The sequence below is a fragment of the Amblyomma mixtum genome, chromosome 3 (genome assembly GCF_055824585.1).
Source record: "Amblyomma mixtum isolate Tamu chromosome 3, ASM5582458v1, whole genome shotgun sequence".
NCBI lineage: Eukaryota > Metazoa > Arthropoda > Arachnida > Ixodida > Ixodidae > Amblyomma > Amblyomma mixtum.
This window is the reverse complement of record NC_143014.1, coordinates 288,578,959-288,604,503: the sequence shown is the minus strand read 5'-3', so window position 1 is coordinate 288,604,503 and position 25,545 is coordinate 288,578,959. Positions and strand designations below refer to the sequence as shown.

The 25,545-nt window shown below is 46.3% G+C and overlaps 1 protein-coding gene and 1 long non-coding RNA gene across 3 annotated transcripts; one reads left to right on the top strand and one right to left on the bottom strand.

Moving 5' to 3' along the window:
* On the top strand, positions 1-25,545 carry LOC149355108 (uncharacterized). 2 transcript variants are annotated; one of them, XM_089577596.1, is made up of 4 exons: positions 1-130; positions 8,537-8,600; positions 9,216-9,378; positions 25,363-25,545. In XM_089577596.1, exons 1-4 carry the CDS (start codon positions 29-31, stop codon positions 25,511-25,513), a joined length of 480 nt encoding a protein of 159 aa, XP_089433722.1. In that variant the 5' UTR covers positions 1-28; the 3' UTR covers positions 25,514-25,545. The 2 variants fall into 2 exon arrangements, with proteins under 2 accessions (XP_089433722.1, XP_089433723.1); XM_089577597.1 differs by lacking the exon at positions 1-130 and adding an exon at positions 5,581-5,703.
* Positions 13,129-15,581, bottom strand: LOC149355109 (uncharacterized). Its single transcript, XR_016291445.1, has 3 exons — positions 14,741-15,581; positions 14,347-14,415; positions 13,129-13,836 (listed from the first exon to the last, which is right to left on the bottom strand). It is a non-coding gene; the product is annotated as an uncharacterized LOC149355109 (long non-coding RNA).

Genomic DNA, 25,545 nt, shown 5'->3' with positions numbered 1-25,545 from the left:
ATATTTCGTGTAGACAGCACAGAGGTTGATGAGGAATGCTTCAAGTACATGCAAGAGAACTTTGGTGGCAATTTGGGCTGCACACTTATACTTGACTCCAGTGTTTCCACTACAGATGCTTCCAGTGCAGGTACGATGCTTTCAGTACATTGTAGTGCTACATTAAATGCATTGTTCATTGTTCAGGCTGTTGGTATGCATGATACATGCTCACCAAAATGCATGCAACACTCTGTTGCTATTCATAAGGAGATGCACCGCCTATCTTGTGGCCAATATAAATTTCGAGCCCTGATACTCAGAGGATGCCATAGATGAGGCTGGCAACATAACATTTCTCGAGTGTGCATTGAAGTGTATTGTGATATATTGCTTTACATTCATCAAGCTGGTATGGCTTGCCATCCCGAAGCTGCACATGGGCTAAGGAAGATGTCATAGTGCAGGGCTCCTGGTTAATTTCGATCATCTGGGATTCTTTAACATGCAGGCACTGGCAGTGCACAGCATACAGGCCTTTTGCATCAGTGGAATGATGCAGAGTTATGGGTCGGACCTGACTAATGTGCATATGTGCATTCTTAATATAACCTAGTGTAGACAAAGGACAGGTATGTCAATTCCGAAGGAATTTAGATTTGCTATCAGTAATTTATAACTTGAAGCAAGCATTTGCCTGAGCATCAAGTTTAGTATATGCTAACGATGGGGTCAGGTGATCAGCAACGTTTCTTAAGTGTTAAGTGGACTACAGTGGTTTGACTGTATTTGCCATATTACATGCACAAAGTGTTCTGCTTTAATAAATCTTTTCTCGTGCCTGATAAATCTTGAAGCACACAAGCTTCATGCTAAAGATGCATTTTATTGTTCTATGCATTGCTGCAGCCACTGCACCTCGTTATACTGAGTGAGAAGATTCATGAGTTTTGATTAACAGCCCTGCTACTGCATTGTGGCACCAGGGCTCCCATGTGATGGTTGTACATTCATGTAAAAAAGTTTGCAGAATGCAGATTTGCCGAAAAAAAAAACTTTTACATTACCTCGCTAGAAAGTAAGCTATTCATTCCAGCGAATGGAGCACGCATGTGTCATCATGCATCTGTACTCTTCATTTGCCTGCTTTGCCTTACCATGCAGGAATACATTTTTTCCACAAATCTGCAACCCACAAACTTTTGTCTGTGACTGTACAGAGGGCAAAACACTTGTCTAGAACACGTTCTGGGTGTGTTTCGGGATGAACACGTGATACATAGCGATAACATTTGATTAAAAATGGTCCGGATGTAAGCATGTGCAGTTAAACTAATAGGATTTAATCGTCATTTTTTGCCATCCTGGTCGGAGCTGCTTTGGGACCTGCTAAACACACAGTTCGGTCATCCTAGGCATGTGTTTTGCCCTCCGTACTTGTGAATAGACGGTGTAAGCAAAACCAGTAAAATTATAACAGCGCTATAGTTAGGATACTGTTCTCTGGACCAAGACGTCTCGGAGAAAAGATTAAAGGTGAGAAAAAAAAGAAAGACACGACAGTTTGGCGTATTGTCATTGCAAACTTGATTGTATCCTTTTCCTACAGAAATTGTATCCTTTTCCTGCAGCGCTGCAGAAATGTCTGGAAAGCAGGCCGAATGTAACTAGAAATGTTGGTGTAGTCATGATCTTAAAAGAGACCTAGGGCAATTTCTGCCAAGCAAAACTGGTACTAGCACGATATTATTTTGGTGTGGCTGCTGTTATTAGTGCTTTTCAGGTGACTGCACCTACTTGACACTAGACACAGTTAAGCAAAAGCAGCTACAAAAAGTAGAGAAGCTACATCCTTCTCATGTTATTCACCTCTGTTGCCACTATGTTGGACGCAGCAAATCACATGTCTTTGCTGCAGCAGCTGTTCATTGCGAATATTTAAAGGTGCCAAAAAACACACACACACACAAGAGAAGACAATGGGACGGAGTGCTACTCACAACTGTGTGAGTGGCACTCCGTCCCATTGTCTTCTCTTGTGTGTGTGTGTTTTTTGGCATCTTGAAATATTTACAATGAACAGCTACCAACTCACACAACTAAAAGTCTCATAAGCAGCAGCTGTTGGCTGAAAAAATTCCGGTGTGAACAGTATGTTTTTTTCTTCAACGCTCCACTGGTGCTGCCACCACTATGCACTTCTGGGGTGGCTGGTGTCCTCCGTTTCATACATCAGGTGCAGCACTGTGAAAGGTGTGAAAGTAGTCTGCATAAGAAAATATAGGGAGGCGTGTTATTCGTGCTTGTTTTGTGGCTGAGTGTTCAAAGGCGCGAAGAAAGTGATAGCATATGTCATCAGGAGTAAGAGCGCATTTAACTGAGCTCATGACAAACGCGTCATGTAATAAGGTTGCCAGAAAATAATTTATTTTGCTCTCGACAAGGAATGCAGTACTTTTTTATTGTGGTTGCAGACAGTGCAAACAAGAGCACTAACTTTGACAGCGTTGCACTGGATGCATGAAACACAGTATATGGTCGTTTCTTTGTACATTCACATTAATTTATGGCTTTTAACAAATTAAATTGTTTTTGCTAACCCCATCTTGCAGTTTGTTTCTTCACACATCATTGTCCTATGCAAAAGTCATTTTTCATTTGTTTACCAATGTAAAAATATATATTACTTTCCATGGCAGTGCAGTGGCTATAGCATTTTGTTACTGAGAATGAGGTCAGAGGCTTGATTCCTGGCCATTGCAGTCAAATTTGAACAGGGCAAAATAGAAAACCACCTGTATATTGTGTGATGCCAATAGACATTAAAGTCTCTTAGGTGGTCAGAAATGATATGAAGCTCTCCGCCACGTTTCTCATAGTTCAGGTGTAGATTTGGAACAATAAGCCCCCAAAAAGCAACATTATGGCTCAAAGTGATTTTTGCACCACATTCAAGTTAACTCAGCCACACACACATTTCTCAAGGTTATGTTCCGTTAAAATGCACAAATGCATATGGTATCGCTTCCTCTTGGCTAAAAGCAATTTTGTGTAAATTTGCGAGCATTGGTCAGAGTAACTCATCTTGTTCAAAGTGAAATGCATAGACTTGCCCAACAGTCCATCCTGCTGCCACCCTGCTAAACTGGCAATCTTGTATATGCAATGCCTCACAACCTTAAGTGTATCAGAATCTTGGAAGAACACTAATATCACCTTACTTGATAAGGAAGGGGCCATCAAGGAATTGAAGAATTGCAGAACAATCAGCTTACTTTCTGTTGTTTACAAGGTATTGACTAAGGTGATCGCTAATGTAATTAGATCAACCTTAGACTTAAGTCAGCCAAAAGACAAGGCTGGCTTTTGTAAAGGGTACTCTACAATGGGCCATATTCACACTATCAATCAGATGACAGAAAATAGTGTAAAATATAACCAACTCCTATATTTAGTCAGTGAGAAACCATTTGACGCAGTCAAAATCTCAGCAGTCCTGCAGGCATCACAGAACCAGCTTGTTGGAGAGGCATATAAGCATACTGGAAAGTATCTGCAGCGATTGCACAGTGACCATATTCCTCCTTATGGAAAGAGACAAAACACCACTTAGTACAGGTGTCAGGCAGGGAGACACTATGCACAGCGACCATATTCCTCCATATGGAAAAACACAAAACACCACTTGGTATGGGTATCAGGCAGGGAGGCACTATCTCTGCGGTAGTATTCGCCACATGTTTACAGATGATATTCAGAGATCTAGATCAGGAATAGCTGAGTATAGGAGTAATGGAGAATAAGTTAGTAATCTGCAATTCGCTGATGACATTACTTTACTATGTAAACTCGGGGGACGAATTACAGAGCATGATCAAGACAAGCAAACAAAATGGTGGGTCTAAAAATTAATGTGCAGAATTATGGTAAGGATTGGAGCTGTAAGGAATACACCTACATGGGACAGGTAATGACTGCAGACCTGGATTACGAGAGTAAAATAACTAGGTGATTAAGAATGGGGTGGAGTGCATTTGACAGGTACTCTCAGGTGATGAATGGCAGAGTACAAGTATATAACAGCTATATCTGTACTCATTTATGGGGCAGAAACGTGGAGGCTAACAATAGAGGTCGAACATTTATGGAGAGCAATGCAGCAAGCTATGGAAAGGAAAACGATAGCTGAAACGTTAGGAGACAGAAAGAAAGCAGAGTAAGTCTCAGAATAAATGCTAGTTAATGATACTTTAATCTAAATAAAAAATAATGAGCATGAACAGGACATCTAATGGGAAGGCAAGATAACTGACGTTTATTAAGGGTAACGCTACAAGGGCAAGCATAGCAGGGGTCATCTTAGTCAGGAGGCGGATGAAGTTAGGAAGTTTTCAGGGATGAAGTGTCTGCAGATGATACAAGACAAGGGTCAATAGGAGAGATATGAAAGACGCCTTTGTCCTGCAGTGGATATAGTTCGGCTGATGATGATGATGCATCATGCTAAAGACTACCTGATGATCAAAAATCTACGGTGGCTCAGTGGTTATGGCGCATCATTGCTTACCAGAAAGACTCGGGTTTGATCCTGGCTGCAGTGGTTTAATTTTGATGGAGGTGAAATTCTAGAGGCCTGTGTACTGTGCAATGTCATTGCACGTTGTTCTCAATTTATGTTCAACCTTTATTGTTAGCCTCCATGTTTCTGCCACACAAGAACTTCAGGTGGTCGAAATTTCTGGAGCCCTTCACTATGGCATCTCTCATAGCCTGAGTCACTTTGGGACGTTCAACCCCCATAACCCATAAACCCAAAAATATAGGGCACAGGTTTAAATGACTGTAAATGCTATGAATGCCATCTCATAATTTTCTCAGCTGCTGTAAGTGCTGGTGTTGTTACCATTCTTCAACTCCTTTGCAAAGCCTGATTGCATTTGAATGTTGTTTACAGAAGAGCCTTAAACATTGTCTCCCCAGCCGTCACTGGAAGATTTTCAGTCATTGTCGATTACATGGAACTCCTTGTCTCATGAAACTCTTAATAGCTCTGAGAGCATCAAACCCACTTGAACAAAGTAAATATCAAGGAGTAGTGAGACTAATTGCAACAGCAATGTGCAAAAGTGGCTCAAGGCCAACTGCAAAGCACATCTGGTCAGTGACCAGTCATGTGGGCTAGAAATATCCGTCAGCACTCTGTGATGCACTCCTCATCTCCTCAGGGTGTAGAACGTTTCATGGACTTGCTTACAAAATTCAGTGCCGAATTGAAAACACAAGGCGCGGATGTAAACGCCTTTGTGAGGAACTGTGTGGAGAGCCTCTGAAGAGGGCAACAGCAAGGATAACTTATGGCTGCATAGAATGGCAGCCACCAGTCATTACCGTAGACTGATGATTGTTAGGAGGCAAAAAAAATTCTTGCTGAAAGCCTGAACGCTCAAGAGGAGCAAGACATTCCTCTGCAAGAAGAACTCTTGATGCATGCGTATGCAACAATTCGAGTGGCTATCAACACTCAGGGCAAGCGAGCTTGTGATATGCATAAAGAGTGGTGCTTGCTGTTCACGCAGCAACACTTCCTGGCCCATTTTACAAGGTATGTATGCAACCGTATATTAAAGCTGCATTGTCAGTAAATTGAAATGCTGTTTGTGGTTTCAGGAAAAATAATGGTTACGCAGTGTGTGTTAAAGCAATGCTGGCTGCTGTATGTGCAGGGTAAGCAATGTATTTGATTAAGGCACTTTTAGTGCCGGTTCCATGTCAAAGTTTTATTTCCAACAACTCTTAAATAATAAGTCCATGAATTACAGGCCAGTGAACATTTATTATCTTGTCAAAAAAGTGAAGAAAACTGAAAAATTGGTTTGAAGTTTTATTTAATTCGAAACTCATGGCACATTCCATTGGTAGAACGAGGAGCAGACCCAACGAGCAGTGAGCAGCAGAGCAGTAGTGCAGTGAGAGTGCAGCTGAGTGCTCTTCCATCGGAACATTTCATGCTCTCTGAGAGCAGGCATGAGGGCAAAGGTGTATCACATGATCGGATCATTTACCTTCCCAGCATCCTGTGCGATGAACGCACTTGCAATGTGCAGCCGGTACAGCGGTCAGAGTAGATATACTTGATGTTCCCTACCACAACCAGCCAAAACTATGCATATTGGTGTAAAAATAACCTCTTTAGACATTACACATCGTAACGCATTCGTGACATGGTTGGAACGCTGTCACTGCAACTGTCAGTAAGTGTCACTGCTGTTGCCATCCAGCGTCTCAAATACTTCCACAATTCAACGGGGCTAGGTTCGCCGCCGCCATTTCGTGCTCACTCAACAGCAGAGGCTGAACATCCGATGCCAAGTCATTCATGTCTTCACTGCTCTCAACGGCGACAAATTCACGCTAATTACCACATGAACTTCAGTCCAGAGCCGCCATTGCTCTTGCACACAAGTCGAGCCAAAGTGTCGAAAACATGACCAAACAAAAGTATATGATGCGCTTGCACTCAGTGACTTCCTTCGCACTCTGCCTTTTGAGTGGGAGCAGCTCCAACTGCTCTCGGCATCCCCAAACTGCTTCTGTTCTGCCATTGGATCACACTGCTCCTGTTCCTGTTCGCCCACTGGAATGCAACTACTTCTGAGAGGGCACTTTTGTGATGCTTTTGAGCTCCTGTTCTGCCAGTGGAATGCGCTATTAGTCTAACAGTAGAAGCTAATATAGTCAGGAGTAGACTGCACCTATGGGTAACAGTGGATTCCAAGAGCAGGCAAGCGTAGCAGGGGGCGACAGAAAGTTATGTGGGTGGTTGAGATTAAGAAGTTTGTGAGGATACGGTGGCTAAAGCTGGCAAAGGACGGGGTTAATTGGAGAGACATGGGAGAGGCCTTTGCCCTGCAGTGTCTGGCTGATGATGATGATGGCTGCACTTGGTGCAGTTGCCTTTGTAACTCTGTTGGGCTTCCTTCTGACAGCGTTTTAAGTTTGCCCTGCAGTACAAAATTAACTAGTTTTGCAGTTCGTTTATCCTTGTTGTTGATAGTATGTCACAGCAGGCATGGGGTATCTGTGTGGTCATACATATCAGCATATACAAGGTGTTTCAGGGAAGACCTTTTTGAGGTATGAAGGCAGCTCCTGCCGCATAGCAATACCTGTATTGGCGGACATCAGAACACAGGTAAATAATGTTAACTAGTTGGCTGCTTAACTAATTTCTAACGACTTACAATTTTACAGTTAGCACATGGTTACAATTAGAGATTTGTAGTTTTTAGAATTTTCTAAACAAGATTACCCTTGGTGCGGTGACTCGAAAAGTTTGGCTATTTTGACTAGTTATGTGCACTGGAGGGATTCCTTCGCCTGCATGCATTTCAGAAATACGGGTATTTTGGCATGATGTAGCTAAAATTTGCTGGGCTACAGCATTTAGGGTAATCATGTTTTCAAAATTATAAAAACTGATATGGCTATTACTATGACTAGCTACAAATGTTTAATTGCAGTCAATTATGTAACTGCAATAGTTATAATGTTACTTGTAAGAAATTATTTAACCAGCTTACGAGCGTACTTTGTTCACCTGTTTGCATTATTTTCTTACACTGGTATTATTCTGCTGCAGAACTCAACTCAAAAAGCCCATTTTTAAAAATTAGTGGCAGGCTTCCCTGAAACACATTGTATATGACCATCAATTTCGCACTAAGATGGCAGAGTGAAAAGTGATGGTTAGGGATAATGTATGATGCACAGTTAAGAGGGCATACTCTGTAGGTGCTGGTAAATTGATTATCACTGAATCCTTACGCTGAAAATGGTGAAAGTCTTGTGCAAGCACATAAATTACCTTTCACTCACTGTTACGTGTGTTTCTAGTGATGTCAAGCTGTCTTTACAGCCAAACGCCTCATTTTGCAGGCTAACTGACATGCAGCTGGACAGATTATTGTAAATAAAGAAATTGCAGACCTCGAGCTCTTGTACACATTCCTGTGGTAGAGCCTGAAGGGAGACGAGCCACTTGAGTGGCTTCTTGTGACAGACTAGGCAGCACAGGACATTGGTCGCCAAAAAGCACTGCCTAGTGGGGTATTCCCATTGCTGTGCATTGTCTTCAAGGAAAAGACAGAGCTCCTATTTCGTGTTTTTGAGGTGAGATTTTTGCAGAAATGGACATTCAGTTGTTAGCCTCTCAGCATTAACATAACTTCTGCTTTATGACTGTTGATGAAACTTTCACGCATCTTTGCAAAACTCTTGGGCAGTTGCTCACTGAGATTGTTGCCAGTAGCAAAGAAAAAGTGAATTAATCAACAATTAACATCCATAAGTGTTTCAATAAAAATTTCTGTGCACCACCTCAAGGTTTACCAGTGTACAAAGCTGTGAACTTTCCTTTTTGTAGTCCTGCTGCTGCAGTTAAATAGATATTCATTATCCCTGTGATTCTTCAGCAAACTTGTTACCTGTCTGCCCACACGTTGAACATGCAGTTTTCTTATATTCATCTGCTTATGATAACGGCTTCTTACCTCCACAGACATCAGCCTATGTTGCTGAACTGATTAGCGACGTGCCTCCCACACCGACGGTGGTTGTACTTGGTAAGATTTTTATGATTTTCCGGATGCTTTGAGCAGTAGTATATTCCTTCTAAAAAGCATATTTATAAAATATGAAACCTCATTAACAACAAAGAACTAGACCCTGGCAACAGGAGAATGAGGCTGTTGTGAACTACCCTCTAAGTCAGACTCATTGCAGCTTCAGGAATTTGATGAGGCATGCACAGCAAGCTAAATTTACCATGCACGTGTGCAGTCTTCTCTTACAGATGGTACCTTCTCTTAGAGATGGTAATCTGCTGCCTGAATCCTCTTTGTGAAGGTATATAATTGTGGCTTGTGGGCTATAATATTAACTTCAGAGTCATCTTTAGAAAATATCACATGCATTCCCATTCATTCATCTGCTCTTGTTCATTGCTTTATAAATAACTTGAGCATCTACCATTACCGTGTTGCATAGAGGTCCTGACAAGGTTTTTTGTGAGCTGTGCTAACATTACTAGCTATATGCGAAAGATATGTATGCCTCATGTTCATATCATGCCAGAAATTATTCCTCCGAGCTGTAGCATTAAAAAAAAAAATTGCTCCACAATTGCTAACACGTAATCTGAACTCAGCTTTTGACGCTAAAAGAGATCTTCTTTTCAGGCACAAGCATCTTTGATTGTGCATGCATTGAGACACTCGATGGAGCGAGGTGCTTTGAAGGCCTGAGCTTTTTGGGTGCCATGGAGATCGTTTTTGCTGAATACTTTTGTCTCAGGATGAAATATTGTCAGAAAGTGCAAGCCACATTGAAATTTGTTCAGAGGTAGGCACATACATTTTTCTGTTGTGTATAGACAAGTCTTTACTACGTGTATCTCTTTATGACTGTTGCAGTAGCCATGTATACTCAGTAAAATGTGAGAAAAAACCATGTAAACTGCATAAGCCTGGCATCCCTCCCAGAACATCTCTGACATTTTTGCAATTCAATGTGCATGTGCATTTTGTGCATGGTTTGACAACCTTAATAATATGAACTGATGGGCGTGTTGGTCTAACATTACGGTGAAACAACACAGTGGCACATTGTGATGGACCGGTTTCTTAAATTGGCCCTGGGTCCACACTGGGCACGAGGAGATTGATGTACAGACTCCAAGAATGATTTTAGAATATGATTTAATTAATGGATCTGGCTTGATGCCGCTTACGGGAAATGCAGTAGGGCTCGTCCACGTCGGGGCTTAGTCAGCTTGTCGTGGCACGGGCTCGACGAATGGCTGGATGTCTTCTGCGGCCGGGCTGGGGACTCTTTGCGGCTGTGCAGCTCTCGTTCTCGGCCAGGCGTTGGAGGAGCTGCTGGCGTGGAAGCGTGCTGTCGGAGGTCGAATGTGGGCGAAGGCTAGACCCCGGCTCCCTGGTCGATGCGCGGCCCCGGTCTTCTGCCTTCCTCCGACTCGTCCGCTCGTTCGACTCGTCCCTCTCTGTCTGTTCCTCCCGTCGGCTCCCCCTTTTTAAGCCTTTTGCTTCTTTCTTTCTGCAGCCTCCACCTTCGCCGTAGCCGCCGGCTGCCCCACGCCGCCCCCGCGGCGCCGCCCGCTCGCCGCTTCCTTTTGTTCCCTCCGCGCAGATCTCCCCTGGAATCTTCGTGACAGCGTCGAGCCCCCCTCCGTGGCGACACGACGCCAGCCTGCCGCTTCCCGGGAAAGTCGCTGACCGGGTCCACTCCGCGCAGCTCCTCCCTGGAATCTTCGTGGCAGGCTTAATCCCCACCGTAGGAATCGTCGGCGGCCATCCTATGAGCTATGTGGCCTTGTCCGTTCGTGGCGACACGCCGCCAGGATGGCGCGGTCTGCCGCCTCCCGGGAGTCACTGATCGTGTTTGTGCGGCCACTGGTGTACGCGCACGAATCGTCACATCCGCTCCTTCTTAAAAAGAATGTTCATCGAACATTAGGAGTTCACCGCACACACACACACACACGGGCGCGCACGCTGTTCAGGACTGCACGAAAATCACGCCCTCCTTCCCAACGAGCATCGAGCCAGACCGAAGTTTAAGAACAATTCTTTCACGTAGATACCACTCGAGTGCACACAATGAAATAATAATTAACAGTATTTACAAGATTTCAAACAAGAAAACAAACAAAACGAAACTAAGAGAATCGCACTTGTACCCCAATCAACCAGTGTACATTCACTGGACGTCCGAGGTATGTCCATTACTGGATATACGGATATCCGTGGGAGATCCGCCGACGTCCAACGGCTCTCGCACGGACCTCCGACGGAGGTACAAATATAATTATTTAGACTGCCGACAGATATCCATCTCGGATATCCGCCGGCGGATCTTTTGAGGATATTTGCAGGTAATGCATTCTTCACCATTATGAGGCAAGCCAGAACTACAACCACCAATCAGTGTACCTGCCAGGGCCACTGGGCTTATTAAAAGCCCGCAGAGTGTCTGAAATCGGACATACACCTTGCTGTATGTAATCTGCATGAATCTGTAAAGCAATCGACCAAAATGGCAAAGCATATCAGTCGGGATGATTTTATTATGACATAAATGCCGTCTTCAGTCTTCATGAGGAATTCATCAAGCCGGCCATACACAGCAGCAGGAAGGGTACTGTACAGACCATGATGAATTTGTAGACAAGCCGGGGACGTATTCTGCAGAAAACAGTAAACATTAAGTTCAGAATATGTCATTAAAGCAAGCGAATTTGACAGACACCATTCAGTTGTATGCAGTAAGTCCACCGTGCCAAGTAAATTAGTCATCTGCCGCTCCGAAAGCATGTTTACATCTTGAACAACTAGTAAGTTGTAAGCAACAGAGGTGAGAATATTTCTTGCAATACAAAATATTTTGCTTTTCCAAAAAAACTGCAAAAACAAATGCCCGACTGCAAAGCTTTGTACCAGTTCATGAAAAATGCGTGTACATTGCAAGCTTGAAGGAATTGGTGAGCGCTATAAAAACACGGAAAAGGGATAAACACACAGGACAACTGTTTAATCTCAGAAGAAACATGACTAAATACACACATTTGACTTCATATCATACACAGAAGAGGGAGGAACACACGCGCTGACAAGAATGAAGGAAAAACAGGTAAAAACTATGCGAGCTTACAACAGCCGAAGATTACTATTCTTGAGGTAGGTTAATTCTGTTCCCCCTAACATCACTGAAGGGGAGCTGACGCATTGCTTATCTGGAGCAACGTGCATTGCAAAATTTTCGATAATTTCTCGTTCCCGTCAGTTTCTAGCCCTACCTATTACTTTGGTGTTTTTTTAGCAAGGGTATGCATTTACAGTGTGCGAAATGAGGTGCCAGATTACCGGACTTTGCAAGTTGTTCACTTGATCTTTCGTGTTCCCGGAGCCTCTTGTTAAGGCACCTTCCCATTTGCCCTGCGTAAGTTTGTTGGCAGCTGAGGGGAATGCTGTAAATGACGTTTTCGTCACACTTTACATAGGTGTTTTCGTGTTTGGTTTTGCACCCAGGTTTCTTTTTGTGGTCTTCATTCTCGTTGACCTTTTTACACATTCCAATGAGCTTATTGGGAGCTGAAGAAACCACCTGGACTCCGTACTTGTTAGCTGTCCTCCTTATTCTGTGGGAGATATTGTGAACATACGGCATCACGGCAGGGCGTCCCTCGTAGCTCGTTTTCTTAGTTTTGTGGGACCCAGTAAGTTCTCTTAGTAAGCTTTCAGCAGTACAGCAAAGTAACTGCTACGGGTAACCGCTCTCCTTCAATCGGGAGACCTGTTGGTCTACGCTGTGAATTATCAGTCATTCCAGAATTGTAAAGCGAGCTGTAGCTACGTCTTGCCTGAAACCAGCTATAAGAAAATCTTGCCCCCACTCGATAATTCAGAGCGTAGACCAACAGGTCTCCCAATTGAAGGAGAGCGGTTATCCGGAGCAGTTACTTTGCGGCATTGCTGAAAGCTTACTAAGAGAAGTTACTGGGTCCCACAAAACAAAGAAAATGAGCTACGAGGGACGCCCTGCCGTGATGCCGTAGGTTCACAATATCTCCCACAGAATAAGGAGGACAGCTAACAAGTACGGAGTCCAGGTGGTTTCTTCAGCTCCCAATAAGCTCATTGGAATGTGTAAAAAGGTCAACGAGAATGAAGACCACAAAAAGAAACCTGGGTGCAACACCAAACACGAAAACACCTATGTAAAGTGTGACGAAAACGTCATTTACAGCATTCCCCTCAGCTGCCAACAAACTTACGCAGGGCAAACGGGAAGGTGCCTTAACAAGAGGCTCCGGGAACACGAAAGATCAAGTGAACAACTTGCAAAGTCCGGGAATCTGGCACCTCATTTCGCACACTGTAAATGCATACCCTTGCTAAAAATCACCAAAGTAATAGGTAGGGCTAGAAACAGACGGGAACAAGAAATTATCGAAGCTTTTGCAATGCACATTGCTCCAGATAAGCAATGCGTCAGCTCCCCTTCAGTGATGTTAAGGGGAACAGAATTAACCTCCCTCAAGAACAGTAATCTTCGGCTGTTGTAAACGCGCGTAGTTTTTACCTGTTTTTCCTTCATTCTTGTCGTCAAATGTGTGTATATAGTCATGTTTCTTCTGAGATTAAACAGTAGTTAGAAAGCGCTTCGTCCTGTGCGTTTGTCCCTTTTCAGTGTTTCTATAGCGCTCACCAATTCCTTCAAGTATGTATTTCCAACTCGCCCCAGTAGTAGCTCTTTTGTCTTTTACATTGCAAGACACCACAGCTACTCCCACAGGCAGTCACTTCCACACTGATGGTCAAAAAAATTCAAGTGCAAGAGTAGGGATCCTTACCACATCGTTGCAAGCTAGCTAATGACTTAGGTTGGGCACAAGGTACACTCATAGAGAAAAGTTTGCTGGATGTCGATTTTCCGAAAATATTTATTTTTGCATTGCCTCGCCAGGCAGTCAGCTGAAAGTTGTTCAATAAGATCGAGTATCTATGTACCCTCCTGATTCTAGGCTTTTGATTAAATTTCTCTGGCTAACAGCACAGAGAAAATGTTTCACAAAGAACTCTCATACCACAAATTTTTATCCATTATTGTACAAGTACACTGCAGTATAGCTAGATACCCTCCGCTGCACAGAGCAAACAGAAGGAAAGTATCCATTATGTGACAGGGTCAAACTTGCACTGTAGTTCAAACTTACCTGAAGGTTGCTGCTGTAAGCTGCAGGTACTATATAGCTGCTAGCTTAGGTCAGTCACATCCACACTGTATGGACAAGAAAATAAAGTATGAGAGAGCACCTTATACTGCACGTTGTCAACGATGCAGCAAAACACAATCTCTGTCGAAACTACAATGCCCACAGGGTTCACTGATGAATCACGCATCAGGGCACTGACAGCATATTTGATGATCCACAGCTGCACAGGAGTAAGGAAGAGAGGTCTGGTCACAATCCAGGAACATGTGGCTCTAGGGGTGTCATATATGGTCCTGCTATCTGGCTCAGCATTGAGCCCTGTGGGCATAACATGTTTGGCAAAGTTATACCAAAGCACTGCAAGAGCTCATTGCACTCAGTGATTGGGAAGTGAAAAATGTGACTGAAGCTCGCAAATTTAACACAACAGTTAAGCTTTCCTAAACAATGCTACTGCACAGTGCAAAGTACTGTGTAGTGAGTGGATGGTTGGAGACTTCCATTTGGCAAGCCTAATAAATAAATTAATAAGCTGTGGAAGTATGCACAACTTTTATATGACATTTTCAACCTACCTGTGCTTTCCACGGCTTGGAATAATTAATGTAGGCACCAATACACTCGGTAGCCGGGCCACATCCACACTGCAAAGGCAACAGAAAAGTAAGAAAAACTAAGTCGCGAAGCACTGAAAAACTAACACCGTCCTGGCACTATGCTTTTCGTGCATTCTGTTTTATCGTAATTATGAACCTACGCGCAATTGCCTTAAGATTCACACCATGCAACTACACACCGTCTCAACTTTTTTTCACAAACACGAGAAACACGTTTGCGGCAGCTAATGCATAGTGCTTGCAACTTCCACTCCGTGGCAAACAAGTAGCGCAACAGAGTACAACTGCGTTAATGCGGTTTAGTCATCCCACAGCAACACCCTGAAAGTAATTTTCAAGCACAGTTACTTACCTCGCAAGTGTTAACACCATGGCCGTTTCTTTCATCCAAAGCAACAAAGCATGTCTCGGCAAGGGGTCAGGCGACACCGGAGCTTTTTCACGAGAGCCTCAGAATCAAACGAACGTCTTTTCGAGCACGTAGATGACACAACACATTTGTAGCACAGCCAAGCAACCACAGAGCGAACAAACCGCACATTGCAGCAAAAGTAAAGGTCGAAAGGAGCACCACGCGACGAAAACCAACGAGACCATCGCGCCACAAATATTGGCTTGGCTGATAGATTGGATTGGCTTGACTTTTAGGCTTACCGCTCTGCCGCGGCCCCTGGTAGGAGTTTATTAGGGTTTGTTTTCATGGAAGGCAGCATGCATGGCTACATGCCTCGGTTACCTCGAAGGAGTGCTGCAGGATAAAAGGGCGTTAATTATGAGCACTGGCGCCAGAAAGCCAAGCGATTCGTTTAATTCTGGTTCTTTAACATCAACACCATAGTTGAGTGATCTTAATCAATCTGAATATTAAACTAGTTGGTGGTAGAAATGTGATTGTGTGAATTTTGGCATTGGCAAAATAGAATTTGTTTTAAAATGTTCATCTGTGGGAAAACAAATTATATATGTCATGTAAGCTCACATCCCAAGAGGGATGTTTACGGATACTCCTCGGACATCCGCCGGCGGATGTCCGCCAGCCATCCAAAAACGAACGTCCCTCGTACATACACAGAATCTCCGATGCGTATATCCGAATATGGACATACGTAGGCATGCCCTATGGACATCCCAGCCTGGCACTGGAGATTCGGACCTTACTCGGATATACCACGGATATCCGTGGTTGACTGGGAGCGTACCTAACAAAACAAAAGGGAATACAGACTTAGTGAGGCAACCCCCTGTCCACTACTCTGCTACGTTGGTAGTACCTGGCTGCTGGAATGAGAGAGGGAGCAGGAACCGGTTCAGCTGACCTAGCTTGTTCGGCTGCTGTCCGTGGAATCAGGCTGCCAGATTGGGCTGCCTCCTCCTCAAGGAGGGCGCTTCCGAGCTGCGACTTTATGAAGTGTTCCAGTTCATCACAGGGACTGAACTTTTTGTGCTGGCTGCTCTGACCGCTTTTCTGCAATGCAGGGTGGTTTACAATGGCGGGCTCCGTGCGAAGATCGTCCTCCCCCTCCTGTCCCCTTGAGGTAGCCGTTTTAGAAAGAGGCGAGCATGCTGGTGCTTCCTTTAACCTGTTAGCGTGAACTACAGCTGTCGATGCCCCTGCGATATGCCGAATCCGAAAATTAACCGGCGATAGCTGCTCTACTACGCGGTAAGGTCCTTTCCATTTGGGCGTCAACTTACGGGCGAGTCCTGCCTTGACCTGCACGCACTCAAGATATACGCTGTCTCCCACCTTGAAAGGAACCGCCCTAGCCCTAGAGTCGAACCGCCTTTTCCTTTTGTCGGCTGCATCCCGTAATGTTTCGACTGTTACGTCATGGGCCACTTGCAATGGAGACGTCAGCGGAGTTTTTCTTTCCAGGCAAGAACGGCAGTTAGCGCAGTACTCTTTAACGTCGGAACGCATGCCCTGCCAGTAATAGTAACGCTCCAACCTCCGTTGCGTCTTCATTACTCCCAGATGGCCCGCGTACGGGGCATCGTGAAAAACTCTCAAGATGTGCGTCACCATTGACCGTGGCACCACCACTCTTTCCCATACTTGGCCAGCCTGCCCTCCTGACCGCGTGGGCCGGGTGCGCTTCCGTAGTGTCCCCTCGTTGTCAACAAAGTAACAGTTGTCGGGGTCTCGGGCGATCCCCCACGAAACAGCATGAAATATTTTCTCTAGCGCCTTGTCCTTCCGCTGCTCGGTGCGGAGGTCGTCTGTATCTATAGCTGGAAGAAGCTCATTCACGGTGCGCACCAAATTAGCTCCACTTAATGCGTCCGCGTTTGTGTGCGCCCTGCCTGGCTTGTGTTCTATCTCAGACCGAGGCGGCACTACCGTTTCTCTCCTTGCCCTAACACTAACACTTGCATGTGTTGGCGAGCATTGTTCCGCGCTCTGTTCCCCACAGTCCACTCGTGCAACGTACTCAGCCCCTCGGTTTGCTAATGGGACCAAAGTTCCGCGACAGGAAAGGCAGTTTTGGCTTAGTATGACATCGATGCCATGTTGCCGCAACAGGTCCTGACCTACGAGGCCCGATATGTCATCCGGCAGCGACACCGCGTCTGAACAAATGTAGCTTGGATGGTCAAAGCTACTGTTCCCAATTGTGAAGCGCAAAAGGTACAGTCCTCCTGTGCCGAGATCAGTTCCTGTAATCCCCACGAAGCGCACTTTCGGAGGTTCTCGGGCCTCTTGCACCTGCCTGTCTCCCCTCCTTGTCAGCAAATCGAAAAACTTTTCCTTGAGGAGCGTTATCCGGGAGCCAGTGTCAACCAAAAGATTGCAAGTGACCCCGTTTACCACGAATTTGGCAATCGGACAGGACTCTCCAAAAACGCTTACAATAGCGCAACTACCGTCACCCCCCTCAACCGGCTCGGCTGCGGGGGACTCTTCGAGTTTCTTTGGAGCGGTGGCTCTTTGTTCCCTCTCCGTGTCGGTCTGTGCCCGCTGCTGCCCATTTGACACACACGATTCGCGGTTTAGCTCGGGACAAAATCTAGTAATGTGACCGTACCTTTTGCAAGCATAACAGCGAACCTGCCTCCGTTCACGGTCCCCAAAATTGCTCCTGCTATTCAGCTGTACGCTTTCAGCAAGGAGCGCCTCCAGCCGATCTAGCCTACCGGTCAACTGAATAATGCCCGCGTCGGCGCTTGCGCTTTTTGGCTCCGTTACGAGCCGCACACTTTCCTCGCTAGAGACCAGCAGCTCATTACGCTCCTCTTCTACGGCTGCCTCTATCGCTCCCTCAAGAGTCGATGGTGCTCTAGACAAGACAAACCTGCGCACTGGATCCCTCAGGCCAATGAGGAACTGTGACTTCATTTGCTCCAGCAGCAGCTCTTTAGCGTACTTTTGCCTCGCACTATCAGGTCCCGGTTCTCGCGCTAGGGTTTCATTCCCCAGGAAGCGAAGGCGGGAGGCAAACGCGCGTGCGTCTTCCTTTGGCCCCTGTCGAGCGTCGAGGAACCGCCTGAGTTTTACACTGGAAGGTTTTCTGTCGAAATATTTGAACGCCAGGGTTTTGAACTCAGTCACCGTGCCAGCCTTCCTGACTTCCTCATCTCTCCAGGCAAAGTTATGTGCTGCTCCAGACATGCGACATTTCGCCATTCCCAGCTGCTGTGCATCATTTAAACCGCCCATTTTGCACACCTGCTCTAACATGTCAAAATATTCAACAATAGACGGCCCCTGACCGTCGCCAGTGAATTTCTCCACCATGCTTGACAAAGCAAATACGCTTGCCCCAAAGGGCTGTGCACTCGAGTGGGCCGCATCCATTTTAGACCGAATAGTCAGTGCCTCAAGCTCCTCTCGCTGGGGGTGCAATCCAGCTTTTGCCCAATGATTTAAGTGTGGACCCCACTTCTGACACCAATGTGATGGACCGGTTTCTTAAATTGGCCCTGGGTCCACACTGGGCACGAGGAGATTGATGCACAGACTCCAAGAATGATTTTAGAATATGATTTAATTAATGGATCTGGCTTGATGCCGCTTACGGGAAATGCAGTAGGGCTCGTCCACGTCGGGGCTTAGTCAGCTTGTCGTGGCACGGGCTCGACGAATGGCTGGATGTCTTCTGCGGCCGGGCTGGGGACTCTTTGCGGCTGTGCAGCTCTCGTTCTCGGCCAGGCGTTGGAGGAGCTGCTGGCGTGGAAGCGTGCTGTCGGAGGTCGAATGTGGGCGAAGGCTAGACCCCGGCTCCCTGGTCGATGCGCGGCCCCGGTCTTCTGCCTTCCTCCGACTCGTCCGCTCGTTCGACTCGTCCCTCTCTGTCTGTTCCTCCCGTCGGCTCCCCCTTTTTAAGCCTTTTGCTTCTTTCTTTCTGCAGCCTCCACCTTCGCCGTAGCCGCCGGCTGCCCCACGCCGCCCCCGCGGCGCCGCCCGCTCGCCGCTTCCTTTTGTTCCCTCCGCGCAGATCTCCCCTGGAATCTTCGTGACAGCGTCGAGCCCCCCTCCGTGGCGACACGACGCCAGCCTGCCGCTTCCCGGGAAAGTCGCTGACCGGGTCCACTCCGCGCAGCTCCTCCCTGGAATCTTCGTGGCAGGCTTAATCCCCACCGTAGGAATCGTCGGCGGCCATCCTATGAGCTATGTGGCCTTGTCCGTTCGTGGCGACACGCCGCCAGGATGGCGCGGTCTGCCGCCTCCCGGGAGTCACTGATCGTGTTTGTGCGGCCACTGGTGTACGCGCACGAATCGTCACAACATGGACAAAGAAAGGACGCAACTACTTAACTGTGTGGTTGGATGGCACATTGTCTCATCCAAGCTGAGCATGTGTGAAGCCGCTAGGACCTGGAAGGCTTGTGTCGGAAGTCGGGAGTCTGCTGTACTTTTCAGTGCATGCAACCATGGCTTTCATATTTTTGTTATAGTTTTTTTTATGCCATTCTCGGGTGGCAACTGCTGTTGTATCAAAGAAATAAGAAATATGAACGCAAGAAATGCGAGCAATGCTTGGTGAACCATGCAGTTTCAGGGGAGGCCAGGAAAATAGCAGGCAGGGTTTAATTAAACCCGCAGTCTGACAAGGCAGCTAGTAAAGAATATTTATTTTTATATTCTAAACATCCTTGAGCCCTCCTCCAGAGATGAGTTTTAACTGAATGGGCTGTAGTTGGAATATAAGTCCTGTGAAAGATGCTAGTCTCTTTGTATTCTCCAAAACCACAAGGAGTTGTGCTAAAGGATGACATGCACACACGTGTGCTCAACCTGTCTGCTTAATGTGTATCGTACTTTTGGGCAGTTCTTCATGGCTTTACAGAAGTCTTGAAGGCTGGAGTTTATGTGACTATGGCTCAGTTAATAACTTTCTTCAGCTATTTCAATCATTCGGCTGAGTTACAAAATCTGAGCTTGACTGCATCGGCTAGTCATGTGTAAGATCCCTAGTTTTTCACAAAAAAACCAATTGCAGCATTTTTGTGCATGGTGTGCTAGCAGCCATATAGTTGAGATTCTCTCTCTTGGATCTCATATAGGGAATTGCGTTGAAGATGATTGTTGTAGGATGCTTGTCGTCTTGCAGATTCAAATTGTTCAATCACATTACAAGAGGGCACTTCTGGAGAGGTTATAACTTTTTATAACAATTAAAAGCACAAAGGAAGATACAAGCAAGGAGAAAACATGTTTACACTTGACTGACTCGACGTGACGAAACCAGCCCTCGGTCCTGCCGAAACAGCTGGTTTTAAACCCTTTGTCCCCGCCCTCGGTGGTGAGAATAACCAATCAGGTACTGTACAGACATCCACCCAATAACTTATTGGGGAAAGGAAAACATCACCAATCAGAAATTTGGAAAGGACAGCACAACCAATCAATGATTGGGGAAAGAAGGTAACTCATTGCGACACTGTACACATGTACACTTTCTACCATCACGATTTCGGATAATTATGCTTTCCTGCTGCGAGCTTCGTGAACACTCACTTTCCCAACGTCTGGTTGCCCCAAGTTCAAGGAAAGCCTCTTCCACCCATCTGTTCCGCATCGTCGCTCCTCATGCCTGTAGCTAGCGTGGCAATATCCTGTTGACCGCGCTTCAAGCTGTCAAAGCACGCCGCTGCAGACATGGTACCAAAGCCACGCACTGTGACGCGGATCCGCCTCGCCGCAAGCACGTGCACACAGGATGCGACCTAATGAATCTGTCCCTGTCGGCAGTTTGACCTTTCCCGTAATCCTCCGCTATCCGGCGCCCCCCGTATCCCGCTGGGTTGAGCTCACCTCCTTCTGTGCAGTGTTGCGGAGGGCCCAAGAGAAAGAACGTAATGGGCATTCCACTAACATGAACCGGATGCGGCAAACGATGTACAGCACCGCGAACTTCACTCCTCCCAACCAAGAATGTCACACGGACACTTGTTGTCAGTGGGACATTAAAGTTCAGCCAAGGTGTCCGACAACAAAAGTACATACACACGCACGCACACGTATGCTGGCTGTCCATCAGTGCACCAACACGCACACATGCACGCACACAGCAGTCATTTCAACCTGCACACACAAGGCTGGAAACTAATCTGCACATTCCACAATCCACCATGTCAGACCTGTATGCCAAATTTGGCCAGTTGGCTCCCAACCATCTGAACCCCGAAATGAATGTCGCAGGGTTTACGAATCAGAGTATCACCTCCAAACAAGTACATACAACCACTATCGGTTACTCTGTGCTGCGGTCGCTAGAAGAGCAACAAAATGATTGCTCATGCCTGATAATTACAGCTCTTCCTCGCATTCTAGGTGAGGGACTGCATCAGCACATTTGTTTAGGGAACCCTTGATGTGTACAACCTCCAAGTCGTACTCTTGCAAAGCTCGTGACAATCGTATCAACCGCACACTAGTGGACGCTGAGCGGATGAGATCGGTGAGTGGGTTGTGGTCTGTTGCGACCCTCACTTTCACCCCGAATAGCCATGTATCTAGTTTTGCCAGTGCCCACACGACTGCAAAAGCTTCTCTTTCAATTTCTCATAAGAAAAGAAAATGATAAGCACAAGTTCCCTCTCTTTTGTGCTCAGGGATTAACTTTTCAGCTGCGCCCTTCTGGGTCACGTTCGTTTGACCTTCCCTTCAGCTGCGGAAGCGTGACGAATGCAGTTGCCTCTCGCGTTATTCACTCCCTGTCCCCTGTCTCCATTTCTGTGCTCCGTCCAGACACTGTGAAAGCCTCGGAAGCGCGTGCAGTGGCAAATCGTACTACACAACAATGGGCTGCGAGCAAGATGATTGCCCGCCCCCCCTTCACATTTTGAGCTGGCTGCACTGTCCCCCTTCTGACCCGTCTGCTGACACCGCAGACGCAAACAAGTTTCCCGTGCCCTTGCCTGTAGCCTGGCGCCACAAACTTGCCGTGGTGGATCTACGTCGTTTTTTTCGGGGGATCGTCCCACACATTTCGAAGAATCTCGCAGTTGAGTGCATGTGCAGCCAGAATTCTTTTTTACTTTTACTCTACTTATTTGAGAACTGACTGCATTTGTCTTAAGATAAAACGACTCTGCTATTTTTTCGCGTCGTGGCCCTTTTGTTGACTTACCACCACTTTTGCCCTTAGACGATGACTTCCTAGCAATTTTGTGGGGTTTGTTCTCTGACCTGCCCGCAAGCTTCGCACTATCAGAATCTACACTCTGATACGCTATGTGGTTCCTTTCTTTAGGCTCCAGCAGTGGTGCGCTCTTTTCTGCTTGCTGCGACCCTCCCGCGTGCACCTCGGGGTCAACAACCATCTCTTTAGGTTTCCCCCACTTTTCTCCGGGTTGGCTACGCACTGACTCCACGCAACCGACCTGCGGACATTTCACTGCCTCTGGGTTGTGCGACTTATAACTCTGAGGAAATTCCTGTCGCGTTTGCACGTCTTCCTGACTGCCTTCGAGCTCGCCTAGCTCATCTTTGAAACCAGGAGAAGAGGATGCATCTTGCGACATTGCCGGTTCCTGAGCTATGGCGAAGGCTGCGGCTACTGTTGGCTCCGCATTCTCTTCTTCCTCAAACTCTACTCTGGCCTTATCAACAATCATCTCTGATTGAGAACATCGCTTATCAGACACCAGCATCTCCACATGGGCTACTCTTTTCCACTCGTCTCTCCCCACCACAGAAACATATTGTTCTTGCTTCGAGTTCGGACAGTTAATCATTAAATGCCCGAATTTCATGCAGTGAAAACATTGAACTGCAGCAAATAACACCTCGCTATCAGCTTTCGTTCCCTGTCCTACTTTCAACTGCATCTGTGCAAGCTTTGTCTTTTCTTGCTCAGTTAGAAGTTTCAACTTCTCAGTCTCCAAATGTTGTATCATGCCCTCCTGATTGTACCGTACGGCAGCCATCTCCGTTTTCCGTGCTATCATCTCTAGTACGTAAACACTACATCGACGTGGTGAATTCGGAGGAAGCAGAAAGGTCTCCTACCTCGCTGGTTGCCCTCCAATGCCACGGAGATCTCGTTGCCCTGAATGACGACAGCGGGCTCCTCGATGCGGATGAGTTGAGCCCCAGCTCACACGGCAGCTCGCTGACTTGAACCTTCCTGATAATGTCGCCTTGCAGTTTGCAGTTTCTTGATGCGACAGCCCGGTTCATAGAGCAGCTTACTGATGTCTGCCTCGTTTGACTCGCTAGTTGCCTGGTTCTTGTCTTGAACCTCAACGTGGATGCCTGGTTCCTTCTGCAGCTCACGGACTTGGCACCTCCACGACACGTCGGTCGCCTGGCTCCTTCAGCTCCTCGCTGACTTGAGCCTCCTACGTCCCGTTGACATTGACCAGCAGTCCCGAAGCTTCCGTCACTCTATGACGCTGACTCACGGTCCTCCTTTAGGATGTACCGCTCTGCAGCTTGTCCACCGACTTGATCTTCTGCCCCTCCGTCAGATACCTCGAGCAGAAAGACGTAGCAAATCCTGCCGACTATGCCAGTTAAGATTCCCTCTCTTGGATCTCGTATAGGGAATTGCGTTGAAGATGATTGTTGTAGGATGCTTGTTGTCTTGCAGATTCGAATTGCTCAATCACATTGCAAGAGGGCACTTCTAGAGAGGTTATAACTTTTTATAACAATTAAAAGCACAAAGGAAGATACAAACAAGGAGAAACCATATTTACACTTTACTGACTCGACATGACGAAACCAGCCCTCGGTCCTGCCGAAACAGCTGGTTTTAAACCCTATGTCCCCGCCCTCGGTGGGTAGAATAACCAATCAGGTACTGTACAAACATCCACCCAATAACTTATTGGGGAAAGGAAAACATCACCAATCAGCAATTTGGAAAGGATAACACAACCAATCAATGATTGGGGAAAGAAGGTAACTCATCGCGACACCGTACACATATGTACACTTTCTACCATCACGATTTTAGATAATTATGCTTTCCTGCTGCGAGCTTCGCGAACACTCACTTTCCCAACGTCCGGTTGCCCCAACTTCAAGGAAAGCCACTTCCACCCATCTGTTCCGCATCGTAGCTCCTCATGCCTGCAGCTAGCGTGGCAATATCCTGTTGACCGCGCTTCAAGCTGTCAAAGCACGCCGCTGCAGACATGGTACCAAAGCCACGCACTGTGACGCAGGTCTGCCTCGCCGCAAGCATGTACACACAGGATGCGACCTAATGAGTCCGTCCCTGAAGGGAGTTTGACCTTTCCCGTAATCCTCCACTATCCGGCGCCCCCCGTATCTCGCTGGGTTGAGCTCACCTCCTTCTGTGCAGTGTTGCGAAGGGTCCAAGAAAGAACGTAATGGGCATTCCACTAACATGAACCGGATGTGACAAACGATGTACAGCACCGCGAACTTCACTCACATTATCTTTTTTTGGACTATAATGTGTCTGTAGAAATCAGTGTGATGACAGAACAATATGAATGTGATTGTTTTTCATGTGAATTTTCAGGAAGGGTACAGCCTGGTAATGAACAAATTTCTGCTGATGCCTTGATATGTTTGCGACTCTTCTGCTCATGCAAGCCAGCACAAGTGCTGTGGCTCTGGCAGTAACACTCTAACACGTTTGTATGAGAAATTTACAGTACGGGCACCTGCCTAAAGGAGTACTACCATATATGGATGAATGTAGGATGAGTTTTTTTTAAATATCGAATGCTTCGGAAAGCACCTCGCATTGTATTTGAACCAAGGTACAAATACAGTGCAATTTCTTTTTCTCACTTCGGTACTCCCACAGTGAGCTCACACGACAGGCTCATTAGCTGCCAGAGAAAGCCAACTTTTTGATGGCCAGAAATGCGGAAAGAAGGCTGTGCAGACTATTGAGAAAGAAGTGAAGGGACTGAAAGAGCCTTGAGTAGCAGGGAAGAGAAAAATTGGTGAATAAGCACAGGACTGTGCTGTATGAACCACGAAGCATTAAGACGGGAAGCGATGGCATGCGAGCCATTGCTGTGTGTAAGGCCATGATTGTGTGGGAGCCTTCCTCCAGAATATTGCAGAATCTTCATGTGAAAGTGACAGAATTGAAAATTTTTTTGTGAAAATTAGAAGTGAAGGCATATGGCAGTAACAGTGCTATGGCTCATTCACAAGGCATATCTCTCGTAACTGAAATCGGTTGTGAAAAGAATTCCAAATCAAAATGCACTGAGTAACTGCAGTGTCTGGAGCAAGTTACTGTTGCCTGCCTATTACTGGAGTCATTTGCTTTCTTGGCATCACAGTGTGACTCACTGTGTGTGCTTTTATTGCTTTGTGTTGCTTTGTTTTGCTTGAAAAGCTAGTATAACCATGCAAATGATGTTCATAGAAACCGTTATTTCCACAGAAGTGGCGCTAAGAGCACTGAACTGCTGGGAATCCAACTCAACCTAACAGCAGTACTAACAAAGGCAGCTCTGCATTTAGACTGACCCTAAAATTTTGCAGGTCTAAGCAGGATGATCTAGCTTCTGAATGTGTCTTTTTCTTTTCAGGCAACTGGTGGGCATGAACCCAGAGGAAGGGAGCTGGCAGTTGTCCCGGAGGATAGCCTCAGTCCATCCAAAAGTGCACAGCACCCTTCAGCAGCTTGACAAGTTCAAAAAAGTGGCAAGATTACCTGGCTCAGATTTAGTGTGCTTGTGAACTCTGATATTAGAACTTAGATATTGGATTAT

Excerpts from the sequence above, each read along its gene's own strand:
- LOC149355108 (XM_089577596.1), top strand. The coding sequence starts at position 29 with ATGAGGAATGCTTCAAGTACATGCAAGAGAACTTTGGTGGCAATTTGG. Across the intron at positions 131-8,536 it reads TACAGATGCTTCCAGTGCAG|ACATCAGCCTATGTTGCTGA; the intron begins GTACGATGCTTT and ends TTACCTCCACAG. Across the intron at positions 8,601-9,215 it reads ACCGACGGTGGTTGTACTTG|GCACAAGCATCTTTGATTGT; the intron begins GTAAGATTTTTA and ends TCTTCTTTTCAG.